General features: G+C 46.2%; 1 protein-coding gene across 1 annotated transcript; it reads right to left on the minus strand.

The window, feature by feature from the left end:
- Positions 1-785: 785 nt before the first annotated feature.
- Positions 786-16,037, minus strand: DPP7 (dipeptidyl peptidase 7). The gene is made up of 13 exons (XM_066332604.1): positions 15,950-16,037; positions 15,545-15,658; positions 12,322-12,461; positions 11,461-11,624; positions 9,437-9,572; positions 8,123-8,204; positions 7,255-7,421; positions 6,020-6,080; positions 4,154-4,272; positions 3,914-4,070; positions 3,545-3,609; positions 2,672-2,742; positions 786-1,594 (listed from the first exon to the last, which is right to left on the minus strand). Exons 1-13 carry the CDS (start codon positions 16,035-16,037, stop codon positions 1,453-1,455), a joined length of 1,506 nt encoding a protein of 501 aa, XP_066188701.1. The 3' UTR covers positions 786-1,452.
- Between the last annotated feature and the right edge of the window lie 1,386 nt (positions 16,038-17,423).

Raw genomic sequence — 17,423 nt, forward strand, 5'->3', positions numbered from 1 at the left:
TCTTAGAAACTGGCTGTTTTGCAAGGCCCCTGGTGTTGGCTTGACTGGACCCTTGTGTTTTGCAGGACTTGGATATTACAAGATTTACAGCATTCTGTGCCAAGCTCAGGTACACCTCTATTTACTCCTCCAAAGAATATACCTTGTTTCCTGTTCCATGCCAGCGTGATGTTGGCAGTAATGACAGATGAATACAGGGAAGGTTTTTGCAATAACACATCTAATTTTGTGAATTTTTCCTGCACTTCAGGCTTTGCTTCAGCTGTGCTCTCTTAGAAATAGCCCTGCAAGGGAATTCAGCTCCTGAAATAGCTGATCAGCAGATCCACCTCTTCCTGCTTTCCTCAGCATCCCTGGCTGGAGGGAGCAGAAGCTTTAGTCTTTTTTTAAGAACAGGGCAGGGATGGATGGGACAGATCTCAGCACCCAAATATTGTGAAACACTAGCAATGGTTCTGGGAAGCAGCCCTGCTGTGAAGAGGAAGGGCCCAGCAGTGCAGTCACTGACACCAAGCACCATTGTGACTGTGCTGCACAAACAGTGGAAACCTTTGGGGACTCAGGAAACCTCTCCACTAACTCATAAAATCACTGTAAAGTAAAATCAACTGCAGCAATCAGTTGATTAACAGGAATTGGTATTTTCACAGTTACACTAGTAATTACTGATGTTTAGTCAGTCTAGTAGCACCTGTTCATGTGCAAAGATCCACTTAGGTAGGTGAGAAGGAACCTTTTTTATCTTCTTTGGTTATACTACTAAACCATGAAATTATATCACGCCCTTTAATAAACTTTTATATCACACATTTTAATATACTTGTAATTGATTTTCAAAAGCTCTGAAGATGTCTCAGTGGAAGTGTGCTTTACTGGTCAGTAATACACAGCCCCTGAGTGACAGCAGTGCACACCAGAATTCCTTGATGTAAATCTTAATATCAGCAACTGGAATCACTTGGACAAGTTAAAACTATAACACCCCCAACCCATATCCCTGGCTAAGACCGACAATCTGTTGTAGATAGCTGGTCACTAGTGGAACTCACCATGACCCTGTGTCAGTTATCATCATACCTCTGCTTTTCCACTAGCCCTCTTTTTTTCTGTAAAAATAATTTAGTTTCAACCTTAAGGTGCCTCATGCAACCATCCTGTTCAGGGCTGTATGGGTCTTGGACCTTCCAGGCAAGCTTTTCATATTGCTGCCCTCTGTAACAGCTCATTCTGAGCAGGCAAGCATGGAGCCCAGAAAATGTGGTTTTGGCTTCAGCCAGTGATTTGGCCTTTTGCGTTTCTTTTGATGCTCAACGAGGTATAGATGAGACAGTTTGGAAAAAGGAGTTCCCACCATCATGGCAGAGAGAATAGTGTCCCAGCCAGCTCAGAACCAGCACAGCAGGCTGCTGTGTCCTGAGCAGCTGCACCCAGGGCCTGCGGGGATGGAAAGGCTCAGGGCTGGCTGCCAGCTGCAGCTCCTGTGCCCTGCTCCTGCACCCGCTCCATGCCCGCGGATTTCACCCAGCTGCTGATGATCTCAGCTTCAAGCTTGCGCACTTCCGTGACAGATGGAGGATCAGCTGGGTTGTGTCCCCTAGGGAAAGCAGAGCAGTGTCAGTTACTGGACAGTGGATTTTTTCCTCCTGTGCAGGCAGCATCTGTGATCTTAAGGACAGGGACTGACTGGTTTGTGCTTCATATTTATACCCTGGAAACCAAGTTGCAGTGTCCCCATGCCAGTGCAGTTGAGCAGCAGCCTCAAGCTTGCCCTTGCTGGCTACTGTCCCCTCTGCTCCAGGCCCAAAGGCAGATGGCTAATGCCAGGAGGCACTGGACTACTTCACATGACTGATTGCTGCAGGCTGTCTCTCACTAGTGCCAAGCCCTGTGCAAGAACACAATCTCATGACAGTAGGGGAGCTGAGTGCCAAGTTCTGTACAGCGCTGCATCCCTGGAGGCTGAAAGTGCCTTATGCTGGGGAAGATGATCACTCTTCCACACAGGGCTACAGCAGCCTTGGAACCCATCCTCTTTAGGTACTTGTCCTGTGCTAGGCACTGGTGAGGCGACACCTCAAATCCTGAGGTCAATTTTAGGTCCTTCTTGACAAATAAGACATTGAAGGGCTGGAGCATGCCCACGGAAAGGAACCAAGCCAGGGAAAGGTCTGGAGCACCACGAATGGCTGAGGAGCTGGGGGGGGGCTCAGCCTGGAGAAAAGGAGGCTCAGGGGGGATCGTCTTGCTCTCTATAAATCCCTGACAGGAGATTGTAGCCAGGTGGAGATTAGGCTCTGCTCCCAGGTAACAAGGGACAGGACAAGAGGAAACAGCCTCAAGTTGAACCAGGTGTTCTTTAGACTGGATAACAGGGAAAATCCTTTCATGGAAGGGGTTGTAAGGTATTGGAATAGACTGCCCACGGAGCTGTTGAATTCACCATCCCTGGAAGCATTCAAAAAACTTGTGGATGTGGCACTTAAGGACATGGTTTAGTGGTGAACATGGTGGTATGGTTGGACTTAATGATCTTAAGAGATCTTTTCCAACCCCAACAACTCTGTGATTCTGTGATTCTAAAATATTGCCTAGATGTTTGGGCTGTGGCTTGCTGAGATGAAATACCCAGGACATCAGGATTTTGCTAGCCAAAGGAGAGTTTGGTACTTACCGGAGATCAAGGTGGTGGGCACCTCCTTTAATGGTAAGGGCAATCAGTGAAGGGCTGAGGCTGCTGTTTATCTGGGAGAAGAAGGAGCAAAGACAAATTCTCACCAAGTTACTGGGAAGAATTGGACATGAGTTTTGAAAACTGGAACATGATCTGGGCAAGCATGGGAAGACATCCTTGGTATGGCTGGTATTCATAGCTAACAGTCTGAATGAACCAGATAACCTGTCCCAAATGAAGGGAATGTTTTCTGCAAAGTGGGAACTTTCAGATGATTCTAGCACAGGCAGTTGGAAGCTAAGTCTCCTTTGGGCCCATGGACCCTAATTCCTCCTGGGATTCCAAGCCAGTCTAAAACACTGAGCTTCTGTATTTAATCAGGAGCTCAAGTAACTTAAAATCCAGTCCTGTGTCATTTTTGTATTTTAGACTAGACACTGACAGCACTCTGAAGTTTTGTTAAATCTAAACAAAAATATGTCCTAGTTCAAGTTGCTGCTCATAGCACCCACCTGGTCTCACCAAGTGTGCTGGGACTGGAGAGAGCCAGGAGCACATGGCCAGCAGCACTGAGACCACATGTGAATACAGAAACACACCAGGTCGTGGTTCAGACCCTGGGTGTGGGATAAGGAGGGTCCTGCTGTGTCTGCACTAGTGAAGCCACATTTGTTCCATCAGTATTCCTGGCTGATGGACACTACTCAGTGTGTCATTAGTGTCCCGAGATTCCTCAGTGGTTCACCATGCAACACTGCTCATAGAAACTCAGGTTAAAACTGAATTGCAAGTGCTGTTCTGAAAGGGAGGGAGGGCAGTATGTCACCTGCAAAGGCTACTCTGAGCTCAGGGTACAGGAGTGCACATGCTTACCCCACCGCCAGCCCAGGGGTCCAAGTCTCCATTTGAAAAAATGATGTTGCTTGCACTTTTCAGATCTGAAATTCAGAGAGTTTATAACTGAGATGTCTCCCTCCTGCCCAGTTATCCAAATGTGTTTGGCTACTGCATCAAACACGGCCAAGAACAGCAAACATCAAAGAATTGAACAAATTATTGGTAGTTTTTCTGTCCCAAAGAGATAGGGAAAGGTCTGTTTGGCTCAAGTCAGCACAAGGCTGTGATTTTCTGCCAGGACTCATTAGTGTGCTGTGCCTGTCCTCTTGGGGCTCAGCTGGACAGAGGGAAACAGGGACACAGCTACAGGGTAACACAAAGGGACAAGCAATTAGCACAGCTCACCTTCTCCCCAGAAGTTTGTCTGCAGCCACTGTGGTCGCGGCCTCACATTCCACTTGTTCCAACAGTACTGCTCACGCATAGCCTCTGTGAAGGGCATCTCGGGGAACATGTCTGTCACATTGTTACTGTTAAACGTTAAGTTGATCTCAGTGCAAACCTAAGAGAAGCACAAGAGCTGTCATGGGGCAGAGGCATAGCCAGGACAGCAGCTGAAACCTGTTGGGGGCTCAAACCCCTTACCTGGTAGTCCCAAGCCTCTGCATCTGAGCCGATGCCACAGCCCGTGGGGTCAGCACAGGACTGGTACAGCTGGTATATGTCATAACACTGCGTCAAGCCAGAGGAGTTGTAGAACACCCCTGCCAGGTGGGAACACAGCACAAAACCAGTCAATAACTCTGCTGTCTCACCCACCACCTCCACCATGAACTTCATGGCCAAAACCAAGCCAAGGGCTGAGTGAGTGTGCAAGGATGGGAGAGAACTCACAGAGCCTGGAACTGCACAAGGTTACAGTCCAGCCCTATGGCAAAGCTTTTACTTGGGGCTGACAAATTCCTCCAGATGACACAGACTTGGCTATTGCCCCCAGTTCAAAGCAATATTGTCCTGTTTAGACAATTTCCATTGTAATGGGTTAAAAGCCTGGAAAGCTGGCAGGGCTTCAACTGTGCCAGGTTCAGCAGGTCCCTGTGGCATCTTGCTCAGCTTACTCCTCTGATTTCCCAAGAAGAAAACTCCTTCTAAGCCATGCCATTCTGGTATTTTCTTCAATTTCTTTTGAGGCTCTGATTGCTAAATCTGTATCAAAAATCTGGCACTCTGAGCCATACAATGTTCAAACAGATGTTGGGACACTAGTTTCATTTATCATGAACCAAGTAAACAGCAATACCACTTGAGACATGATATGATGGGTAAGTGCTAAGTCTGGTTCTCTGCAGGTGGAGCAATGGATTCACATTAAGGATACAAAGTATTATTGCCCTGGAAGCAACCAGTGGCCAACACTGTCCCGATTCACCTGTTGTCAGTTCAACATTACAGCCCATGGTACTATGCTCTGCCTGGTAGGAGATGGGCTGATGCAGAACATGTAGAAAAAACACAGTGTTTTCCTGTGTGACACAGAGGAGCAAGTACAGAGAAAAGCCAGTCCCCTGCCTGAAGTTCTGGTGGATCATTCCTCTTGTAAGATTAAACTCCACCAAGTGAATGCATCTGGGGAGACAGGGATGAGGTCCTCCCCTGCAACTGTGAGGAAGAAATCCACCCTTGGCTTATTAATCTCAAAGAAGTAAGACTCCCACTCCTCACAAAAGAAGTAGCATGTGAATACATCCAGTAGATCTGACAAAGTTTGCCAAGGCATTAGTGTTTTAACAGCGCTTCTAGCTGCCAGCCAAACATCTTTAGCAGTGTTTTAGGATTGGTACATTTCTGACTTGGGGCACATACATCATTTGGGGAAAAAAAAATAGCTCCTAGTCATACTAAATTGCATTAAACCTGTAAGAATTCCTTAGCTTTTTAAAATGTCATTTAGAAACCTGTTTTTCTGAAGAATGACCAAGGTAGAACTCATTTTTAATAAGCAACTGGAGAGATTTTATGAGGAACTCTTCAAAAGTTCTTCAAATTCTATCTCTATTAATAATTTCCTTACAAACACTGCAGGTTAACAAAGTAAGTGCTTACACAGATAAATGTATATGTGTATATACATGATATATTTAAGATTGCCTTGCCCCTGGATTAAGACCACAGGACTTGTCCTCAACAAGGAGACCAGACAATTTCCTTCAATGAATGTGCACTGAGCCCATGACTGCTGGAGCCAGAATATGGGTAAACTTCTACAAAAGAACTAAGTATTTTAGAAGTCCACATCTCATGGACAGACAACAGACTATGGGATTGCAAGTCATGCTGAGAAACATGACTAGAATAAGTTGGGAAAGGTGAGAGAATGAACCTAACAAAACCAACAAGAAGCAAAATGTCCCAGAGGAAGATCAGAGCCAGCTCCCCTGACACTGCAACATGACAAGTCTACTAATAGGTGCTTCTAGAACATAAAAGATAAAACTGATAATATTAACTCACCAACAAGAGCAGCCAAGCCTTCAATTGGGTCTTTGTGGGCAGTAATTTGGTCACAGCCAACCTGGGTGAGACACATTACAGGTAAATGGCAGACAGAACAGTTACCAGTTGCTTTGTGGAAGGGCTAAGCTAGAAGATTCATTAAAATTATCATTTAGGTATTTTATGGTTCAGTGGCTTTCCAAAGGCCTAATGCAACAGATCTTGAAGGTTTTAGCTTCCTCCCCTGATATACTGAGTAGCACGTGGCCAGAGTGTAATAAGCCACCTGCTAATATATCAATCTCTGAGGGACCAGCCTCTGCAGAGAAGTGGCTATAATTAATTAGCAAGACTGCTCCTTGGAGGTGTTTTGTAAATCAGAAGGTTTAATAAAGAAAAATATCAAATGTTACAGAAAACAAGTAATAAAGCAGTGCACAGGTATCTGAGAAATCTCTTTCACCTTGCTAAGACACCCCAAAAAGCCTCTCACTTCCTTAGTGCTCCTTCCTAAATAGTGAATGTTCTAGGAGGGATAACCTGGCTTGCAGCCAATAAGATCTCCAAGAAGTTTTGAGTTACACTCTCAGAGCCAAATCCATGCCCCTGTGCTGGTGCTGAGCCAATCTCTGTCAGCAGGGTGTGGAAATTTCTGGGTTCTTTACCTTAAGGGGGTGAGCCTTAAACTTTTCCCTATATGGAAAACACTTGCTGGGTGTGGGAAATGCTTTACTACACTCCCCTGTAGCAACAAAATACATAGAAACAAGGAGATGTGACAAGAGGAGACAGTTCCTTCACCAAGTAAGGGAGCTGTAACAATGATACACAAAAGTTCCTCCTACAATCAGAATATTTTAAAGCCCTTTTCAGGGAGTGGGGGTAATGTGCAGAATAATTATTTCCATTTTAGAGGTCATTACACAGACCCTAAAAGGAAACTCGGTGCCCAGTGGAGCCAGAGGTAGCACATCCAGAGTTCCAATGCAGTAGAGCCTGTGTGACTTCTTGCACAGTGCACTCCAGGTAGGGCTAGAACCCTAAATGCCACACAGCCAGAGGCAAATGAAGTCCCATGGGCTTGACAACACACCAGAACACACCAAGAATTGCAACAGCCCCTGGTGATCTGAGATCAAAGCAGGGAAGTCTGGGAGGGCTGCAACATCTACCACTAGTGCCCTGTGACCATCACCAGTGGTGTCTGCCTGACAGTGTCCCAAGCTCCAGTCACCCACTCACCAATCTCCTACCTTCACTGGATTGGCAGGGAGGTTACCCATGAAGTCGGTTTTGTAGGGATAGTCCATCATGGCCATCATGGTGAAGGCATTTCTAGCAAACCCAAACAGCTGATAAACATCCTCTTTGTTAGAGATCTTATTGCATGTGGCCATTTTGCTGCTGATCTCATTATAGGCTGCAAAAAAAAGGAAAATAAAAGACACAAACTTCAACAGAGGACAGTAGCACCAAGCTTCAGCATCTTGTTTCACTCAGGAGTAAGAAGATGCTGTCACATAAGATGAGGTTTTTAGTGGAAAGGACACATTACATCTAAATTCACACATGTGAATGGAAGGTTCAGGCACAACCTCCCTGAGCAGTGTCACAACCTTGTGTGGCCCACAGTCCATGCTCTGCCCCTCATGGAACCATTAATAACCTCCATGGGGAGCCTGGAGCAATCAGCACCTGCTGGAACAGAACTGGTCCCAGCTGAAATAGTGAGCAGAGCAGCTTGGTACAGCCTGTCTTTGCCAGTGCCCTCATGGCTGCTCCTGCTCATGCCTGCAGGCCCCTTCCCTGGAAGGGCTGCTGTGTCCAGCAAGGCAGGCTCCCAGGCAAGCTCTCATGCAGGACAGGAGGGTACAGCACATAGGACCCAGTGAAATTCAAAACCTGGAAAAAAACTGGCAAGGGAAAAAAAAAAAAACACAACCCCAAAACTATTAATAAAAGAAAAAAATCAATTTTGCAAGCAGAAAGAGGAAGCCATGTGGGCATCTGCAGTGATTTATCTAAACAACTAGCTGAGGTAAAGCTGTATGAACTTTTTTTTCCCCTGTGGCTGGGAATGCTGCCTGCCCTTTGGAGCCACGTGCAGGGTTCCCTTCTTACCTCCACTCAGGCACAGGTCCTTGATTTGCTGGAAGGCTTTACGGACAGCTGTGACACAGCCTGGGCTGGACTTCTGAAAATCCTGAAGGGACAGAAAAGATAGAATGGTTTCCCAACAGGAGATACCTGAAGAGGCTGCAGTGGAAAGAACTGCCAGAAGGACCAGAAGATGACAGGGGTTATTGGTCTGCTGGTCAGCACCTCATTTGCATTTCCAGGAGCAGTGACACCAGTGCTTCTGCCTTGTCCTTCAGAGAGTCAGCATGGCTCTGCAGAAGCCAACACCCTGCACGGCTCAGGCCAAGCAGCAGGTGTGTCAGACAGAAGATGAGATGTCAGACAGAACACTCTGCCCTTCATGGAGCATCAGGATGAACACGAAGCAGAAAGAGAAAATGAAGCATGCTCAGAGAGGGGAGCAGGCTGCAAGTGTCATAAAGGTTTTGTTGCTTTCAAACACAAAGCAGGGTCCTTAAAACTGGACTTTGTCTGTGAGAAGGAGCCATGAGAAAAGTCAGTTATGCATTAGGAGTACAAGAGCAAGATCTGCAGAAAAGCATGAAAGGTCTCACTTCGGTGTACTCGCTGGCTCCTGCACCAGGCACAGACATCAGCCCCAGCTCAGGGACAACAAAGGTATTTCATAGAAAGCCATCCATGTCACCCAGATCTAGAAATTCATGCCAAAAAAGAGGCAGAACAGATATCATCACAAGATTTCAGTACAACCAGTTAGTACAGTTCTTTCCTTACAAGATAAATGTAAGTCAGTTCTAACATTAACTTTTCATGGCCTTAAACTGCAAAAGCCACATTTAAATTTTAGTTTAAGTGATCCCAGGACACCTTGCACATTTTTAGTTATGAAATTAAGATTTCCAAGTTATTCTCTGAAATCCAATTATCTTGGACTAAGGAGATGCTGTGAATCATTGCTACCAATACAGCATTTTGGGAGACCATTTGAAAAATAAATTATCCAAAAGAGGTGCAGCCAGGCACAAAGGAAAAATTTCAGGCTGTAATACGGTCAAGCCACTAGAAATGGGAAAGTCAGTTCTTAGTGGTACTAAAGGTAGTGGCCTGCAGTTGTGCTGTTCAGAGCAGCACCCCTGAACCCTGAGCTGCCCCAGCTAAGGCAGTGCTCAGCCATCCTGAAGCTACTGCTTTTCCTTGCAGACTGCCATTTAATTGCACTCCCTTCTTAGCAGTGATGCTGTGAAGACACATAACTATTTAAACACCTGGAAAAGAAAAAAGGAACAGCATTCCTAAAGGAGGAAAATACTGCTCCTGAAAAGAGATGTTACTTACTGCTGTGACATCTCTGAAGAACTGGGTGGGGTCTCCAAGCCCAGCCACAGACAGCAGAGGAGCACTGGCAGCTAATGCTCCAGCCACAACATTTGGGTATTTCATCCTCAGGTAAGCACTCAGCATTCCTCCATAGCTACCAAGGAGAGACAAGAGTTACTTCCTTTAGCACACATTATTACTGTAATAACTCAGAAGTTCAGGCCAACATTTACAGGCTCATCTAACCCAACGTAACAAAAGCTCATGAATATCTGTGATGCCTCATGTTGTCACACATGCTCTGTGATATGCATGATGCTCATGGATATCTGTGATGATCTGTGCCTCATCCTCATGTTGGTCCAACTATGGCCAATGAGAAACACACAGTGTTCTTACTGGCCTTTCTGCAAATGTTCACACCAGCTCTGGTGGGTACACAGCAGCTCAGTTTGCTTCTGAAAACAAATGTAAATCCTGCCTCAATATTTAACTTTGTACCTTCCTGAGCATGTCCCAACAGCTTCACAGCAGAGCAAAGCAGGGTTTGAGTGAAGTGCTCACTGTTCAAAGAGAGAATACACACTGTATATTTTGCATACAGAATGACAAAAACTAGTTAGAACTAGTCAGAACTTGGCCAAGCTTTTGGCAAAAGGTGTTCCTGAACGTGGCAGAACAGGCAGCCCTCTTGACTCCTGGAAAGTGGAAACTATCCTTCCTGAGCTTCCTCCCAAATAACAACTGCATAGCTGATCAGCAAAGATACAGGGAATGGGAAAAGTTAACAAATACCACAAGAAAAGTGAAAGCTACCTTGGTAGCTTCAGTGCCAGAGCCACAACTACACATGGAACAAGGGCTGCTGGATAGACCCAAGATGACAGAAGTCATTGATTTGCTGATGGTTGCAGAGTTCCTCTGAGGCCATTGTAGGGGCAGGGGGCAAATGACATCCCCAAAACACAAGTTAAACCTGGTCTAACTCCAAGCTTAAAAGCACTCAAGCTATCCCCCCCACCACCTCAAATGGTTCAGTAAACACCATTCCCACAACACCCACATGTAAAGCAACTTACATTTCTCCAGCCCTGGTCCTGGAGACAAGCATTACCTGAAACCTGCTGCAGGTAATTTCAGGTAACTTGGACACATTATAAGCACCAGAAGTGGTCTGGTTTTTTCTCCCAGGGAAATGTTCTTGCTTCTCCAGCACTGCCATATTGCAGTGTTCTTCATTTGGGTTTAGTGTGTTCAGGGCTCCTGCAGACAGCCCTCAATTATACACAGAAAGCTGCAGTCTAATATGCAGCCAGCTAAAAGTTTTGCTGAATCTCTCCCATCTTCCTATCCCAGGATAGCTGCTGGGCCTTCCTACTCTAGCTACTGTCTGATAGTCACAGTATAAACCCCTGTGAGATCAACAGTTCAGTCATCACACCACAATCAAATGAAGGCTTAATGATAACTATCACGTCAAATGCGTTTTAGCTCACTGCAATTGAATTTGAAGCCCTGTACTTCTGGAAGACTTTTGAAGGAAAGCACTCCTCTACTACAAGAGAGGAGATCCATCAAGAAACAGGGACATCACATCCACCCAGCTGCAGCATAGAGAGCACTCTGAGAAAGGACTGCTGCAAGGAACCAAAGAGCAGCAGAGCAGACTTATGAAAAGGCATACAATGAAAATGTTTTGGTACAGGTTTTAGCACACCATCCCATTGCTGGTATTCTCCCTTTACCCTTTCCAAGCTATTTTTTTTTCAGTTCTGCATGATTCAGACACTGAAGAAGCTTAGAAATGCCCAGTCAGGGGTGGTTCTCCAAAGCAACCACAAATGGAGACTTATTTCTGATAGGAAAGCAGAGTGGGACCTGGTGATGAGCTCATGGGAGGTGAGGCACAGCCACATCTGCTCTCAAAAGGATAGCTTAAAGCTCTGCATTGAGAACTTCCTTGAGGGCTAAAGAGATCTACAGCAGCATAACTTTGGCTGGGAAAGGATGCAGAGAAAAGAAGGAGGCCACACAACCCTTACCTGCCTCCAAAAGCAATGACAGGGCAGTCTGCAGCACCAAATTGCTTCTTTAGCTCAGTAATGAGCACTGCATAGTCAGCAAGGGCTTGTTCCACAGTGAGCAGAGCAGTCTTCTTCGGCTGTGTTGACTCAAGCCCAAAGGGAAGAGACTTCCCATAGTACCTCTGAAACAAAAGACATACACTCTGGCAATGCTGATCTGAGTCTTCTCTGCTTTCACCATAGAGCTGGGCTAAGTGTGCACTAATAAAGAGGTAACAGAGCGTGAGGTGTCCTCTAACTTGTCCATAACTGAGGAAGTGCCTTGTCTCCTGCACCTGATACACAGACACCTTCAGAACAGATCATGGAGTGGTGGCCAGTACAGGACAGCTGCTTCACTGGGTGCCAAGTGGGTTCTTGGCATGTGTATCTCTCCTGAAGTTCCCAACTACAAAACAGAACAAGATAATCTCTTCATGCCTAAGACAAGAGATAGTAGATTTAATAGGCTAGTCAGGAAAAGGTTGGCTTGGGATTTTGCAGGGTAGAGAGATTAAATATCATCCAAACAAAGTATCTCTCTGCTCCAACACGGAGTTTAAGGCTGTAGAAACTACTTACAAAAGCAAATCATTCATGGCATAGGCTGTACTGAAACACCAGTCTGTATCTTGGAGTGCTGGAAGGTATAGTAGAAAATTATTCAAAGGCCATGATTATGTAAAGAAAATCTGCTGTTATGGGGAGAAAACTTAGAGCAGGTCTGACTCAGCTCCATGGCAAGAAATGGTACCACTATTCCAGACCTGCAGAAAGCAGAATTTGGTAACACTGAACAGAACAGGACTCTAAAGGATAAATAATGACTAAAATACTCACATGTTCAGCAAAAATGACAAGTGCTTGCTGTTCCTCTGCTAATTCAAATATGAAGTCAGAGTTCTGAGCAAAAGTCCAGATGTCACCTTCATTGCCAGTATAGAAAAAGATGGGTCCAAATCCCTTCTTCCAGAACTTTTCTGAGGCAATTAAAATAAAGAAATTAAAAATAAAAAATACCAAACCCCACTAAAAACACGTAAGACCCCCCCAAAAATACAACAAAAATATGTGCATGAAATGAGTCAATTTTTGGTGACTTTGGGCAGGAGCTAACAAGGAAGAAGTCTGTGAACAGGCTGATTCCTGAGTCCTGACCTGGGACACAAAGGTGTTAGAAATCTCTCCAGAGATTTCTCTCCAGAAATCTCTCATTTAGGTGGAGGTAAATAAGAGCTTCCTTTTCATGGCCTGAAAAATTCACTTCTGCCTGAAAAATACCTGAAGTTTTTAGGAGTTACAAGTCATTTACCACCGAAATGGTGACAACATACACAGATTCCTTCACTCAGCCCCTGGGGAGTAACTGTGAAGCAGGTATCTCCACTCACAGGAGAAACTCCACACATTTCCAGAAAAAATATACATACTCCAGCAGATTTCTGTTTTGTGAAGCAGAATCTATAGCAGACTTCTGCTTTGTGGTAATTTGGGGTGGCTTTTATAATTGTGAAGTGAATAGCTATCAGGCAGTCAAAATCCAGCTCATCTTGTCAGATCTCACTTCAACAGTAAGGTATCTACTGGCAGCTGGGAAATACCAGCTGTTAACCCCACAGCCCAAAAACACCCACAACAACAAAGCTTGTTGTGTTTGAGTTATCTGACTGACTAACAAACAACAGATTTGGGAGCTCTTGGGAGAAGGTGAGATGCTCTGCTATACCAGCTCCCAGATCATCTCTGGCACCTCCTCTGGACTCACTCCAGCAGCCCCACACCCACCTTGTGTTGAGGTCCCTGGGCCTGGAGGCAGTTCTATCCATGGAGTCTCACCTGAGCAGAGCAGAGGGACAGAATCCCCCCACAGACCTCCTGCCCACACTGTGGGGTGGAGCCTAGAATATGCTGATATATGTTCATGCATGTGTGTGTGTATATGATGATGATACATGAAGATGATGTGCTCATCCTCAGATCACTTTATAACTGAAGGCAGATTGAGTCTGGCAGGATAAGCTGAGCCATGATGCCAACACTGGTTTATCTAACAAACAGTTGCTCTAGTGCTTGCTGACTTTTTGATTTTATCTTAAACATAAATTGCACAGGAATTAAGAGGGATAATAAATAGTTTTCTTCAATGACAAACCTCAGACTGTCAGTTAAGTGTTAATTTCAACACATCATCCAAAGAGACTCTGCACGGCAGCTGTCCCATGGATGTTGCTGTCACATGAGGCTGTTTCCACGAAAAAGCCCAAATTTAATTCCTGGCATTCTCAGCACAGAACTGCCAAAGCCAGATTTGGCTTGAAATGGGATTTGACACCTCTCATTAGTGAAGCTGCTCCTCTTCATTAACAAAGAGGCTAACAGACTCCCTGTGCTGCATTTGCTTTGGGTATTGGGTAGATAACTGAAGTGCTCAGTGTTCTCTTTCCTCTGGCTCTTCTCCTGATACGCTTCATGGCTCCTGGAGTAAGCAACCATCACAGGAGCCAAAACAAAAACAGACAGAAGATATCAAGTTTTAGATTGAAATCCCGGGGAATTGCCAGCAAGAGTATCAGATTCCCTGTAGTGAAATTACTCTTCATTTTCTTGCTTATAATCTGAAAAGTCTCATACTGCACAAAAAACAGTAGAGGGAAAAGGAATTAGAGGAATTGTGAGTAAAAAACTCTCTATAAATCAGCAGAACTGCAATGTTAATATTTTGCTCCTCACAAACATTATTCAGCTCTGCCCAGGACTCATAGAAAACCACTTAAAAATAAATTGTGCAACAAATGAAAGTTGCACGATGCTTTAAACCTACACACTGTGTTCAAAAGGGCCATTTAAGTACTGAAACTGCAGCCTTGGTATGCTTTCAGAATTCACTGGTGTGACCTTATCTTTGGCTTGAAGTGCTCCATGAATTCTTGCCTGGTGAAACACATGACTTGGCTAAACAACAGGTGATGTGAAGGCAAGCTGCAGCATCTGAAGACCCCAATGCAGCTGGGAGGCACCAGCAGGTGGGCACCAAGCTGGGCAGTGCTCACTGTTAGTCAACACTATTGGTTAATAGTCTGTTGCTGTTACCAAGTCCAACTTTCCTCTCTCACTGCAAATTGCTCCCCAATTTCTCTGTACAGGCAGCGTTGAAAAACATGCAACAGTGGTTATGGAAATTGCTGTCTTTTTAGTCACATGGTATTTAGAAATGCCTATCTCTTTTACTGTCAGTGACACAAAAGGAGGACAGAGCTGGCTCCTTGCTGGCTGTGCTCATTGTTTGGCATGGATTAAGCTATTTATGGTTGCACAATTTTAAATAATGCAAATCACTGACCCAAGAGTGGACCTTCACTCCTAAAAATAATCAGCACACAGTGCAACATTTCAGTCACTATTTGTTTTTCCTCATGCATTCAGAGCACCAAATTATATGCACTTGAAAGAGATGCTGGCATCAACTGAAGATACACACACACAGAGCCAGCTCCAGTGCAAGCCTAACACAGCTCCTGCTTCTACTCTACCCTTGCTCCAGAGAGGCCAGTCCCCAAAATCCCCTCTGCACCACACAGCCGGAACAGAAGACAAGGAGTGAATGCCAGATTGGTTGTGCTGGAAAGAACCTTCAAAGACCATCCAGTTCAAGCCCCCTGCCATGGGCAGAGACACCTCCAGCTAGACCAGGTTGCTCCAAGCCCCGTGCAATGTGGCCTTGAACACCTCCAGAGATGGAGCAGCCACAGTTTCTGCGGGCAACCTGTGCCAGGGCCTCACCATCCTCACAGGGAAGAATTCCTTCCTAACATGCAATCTAAGCCTACTCTCAATTTAAAGCCAGCTTCCCTTGTCCTGTAAGTACGTGCCTTTGTAAAAAGTGGATGAAAAGGAGAGGAGGATAATGCAGGGGAATGCTTGGCTCGTATAGGGTTGGCCCTTTGCTACTACTGATTCTTGTCTGCCCAGTGCTCTAGCTCCTGCTCTGCACCTCGAAACAGAGGCAGTTAAAGCTTAAGCAAAAAGGAATCCAACCCGAAGCCACAGCACCCACAGAACCTACCCGACACCAGGTAGCGCTGCGGGAAGGTCTCGTTGCCGCACCTCTCGAAGTTGAAGTGGTCCCTGACCTGCGGGAAGAGCCGCTCCTCCAGACCGGGCCGCACGACCCGGGCAGCTGGAGGACGCGGCATCAGTACAGGGAAAACCGAGACCAGGCGTTGTCACCCGGTACGGCACAACCCAACCTGGGAACGGGGACCCGGGGGGGAACTCGGGGCGCCCTCCCGGTGCTCCCCAGGCTGGCTGAGCGCTCCGGACAGCGAGGCTAGCTCGGAATCCGCCTGGAAAAGCGAGCTGGGTGTTCATCCATGGGAGGGCCGGGGCTGCGGCCAGGGAGGGTCAGGCAGAGGGGTCTGACCCCAGGAGCACGGGGGACAGGCAGAAGGATCCGGCTCGAAACACCCACCGGGAGCGGCGCGGGCGGACGGCAGCGGCGGGAGCAGCAGCAGCGGCGGCAGGAGCAGGAGCGGCGGGAGCGGCACCACGGCCCCCATGACACCCGGGACACCGAGCGGGCACCGTCACGTGACCCACGGCGGCGGGATCACGTGGTGACACGTGTCACGTGACCGCCACGCCCACTCGGGGCCGCCATGGCGGCGGCGCTGCCCTCAGGGTTCCCCACACGGCTGAGGCCTCCGGAGCCGCCCGGGGGTGCAGGGAGCCGCGCCTCGGGCTGCTGCACACGGTAAAAAGGCAGCAGATGTGGCAAAGCTCGTTCTGTGATAACCTCTGGCAAGGGTTACCTGGGCTCCATCCTCTGTGGGCTTAGGGCAGAGCTTGGAGAACACCCCCTTCCCCATGAGGTGGTTGTGGGGGTCCCTGCCAGGTGTGAGAAACACAAGTCTTTAAAAGTTTTTAAGGGTTTAATAAGGAATAAAAGGCAAAATACTCCAGCTCTGGGGTGCCTTGGCTAAATGCCAGAAGCACACCATTAGCTTAAAACAATTTTCTTGCATACTTTTTTTGGTACGCTGGTTACAGACCTGTTCATAAGGTTATGCATATTCAAACGTTACTACTGCTTTTACTTGTTCTGGGAATTCTTCCAGCTTTGTTCGACCCTTGGCCCGTTGTTCAATAGTGTAGATTTGATTTTGGGGAGCCGTGTATGTTGTTTCCTTACAATGTATGTGCCACTTCCTCACAACGAGAGACAGGGAAGGCAGAGCCAGTAACAGGAGTTTTTCTGCCTCCTTTTTCTAGTGTTATCTGTGTGGTTCCTTCGATGCTCTCTAATCACACAGTTCCCCCTATTTCTAAGTTCTCGTAATTGTCACCTAGTTACAAAATGAAAGCATCCTGCAAAAATTTAACATGTTTTATTAAATCCTGAACTAATATATCTATAGGTACCACACTACTATTTATATGTGTACAAAAGCTGACCGATTATACTATATTGAAGTAGTTAAAAGGGGTTACAGATAGTAACCACATCAAAATTGTGATTAATAGTAATTTGCAAAAGTCAACACATAAGAGCAAAAGCCAGTAATTCCACAGTTACTTATAACACAGGTAGAGGTTTGTGTTGTTGCATAAAAAGCAGAACCAGGGAGCTGAGCCAGCTGAAAAGTAGGTCTGTTTTTCTCCTGTTGAATTAATTTTCTGAGGGATTGTTCTTCAGGTCTGGCTCCCAAGAGAGTCTGTGCAAAGGCTTGTGCTGGCCCAGGAGAGAAGGCAGCTGCAGCTGAAGCAGGAGAAGGTAAGGCTTTGTCTTCAAGCAATAGCTGGATTTCCTCAAGGTTGCTGAATTGGTTTAATCCAGGAGAACACCACAGGACATTCTCTTGTTTTGACTTGCTCCAATGCTGAGCTGAGAGTCACCTCAGAGACTGACTCACTGAGGTGGGTATTTGCTTTATTTGGCTCCAGAT

This window comes from Sylvia atricapilla, chromosome 19, assembly GCF_009819655.1.
Source record: "Sylvia atricapilla isolate bSylAtr1 chromosome 19, bSylAtr1.pri, whole genome shotgun sequence".
Taxonomy (NCBI): Eukaryota; Metazoa; Chordata; class Aves; order Passeriformes; family Sylviidae; genus Sylvia; species Sylvia atricapilla.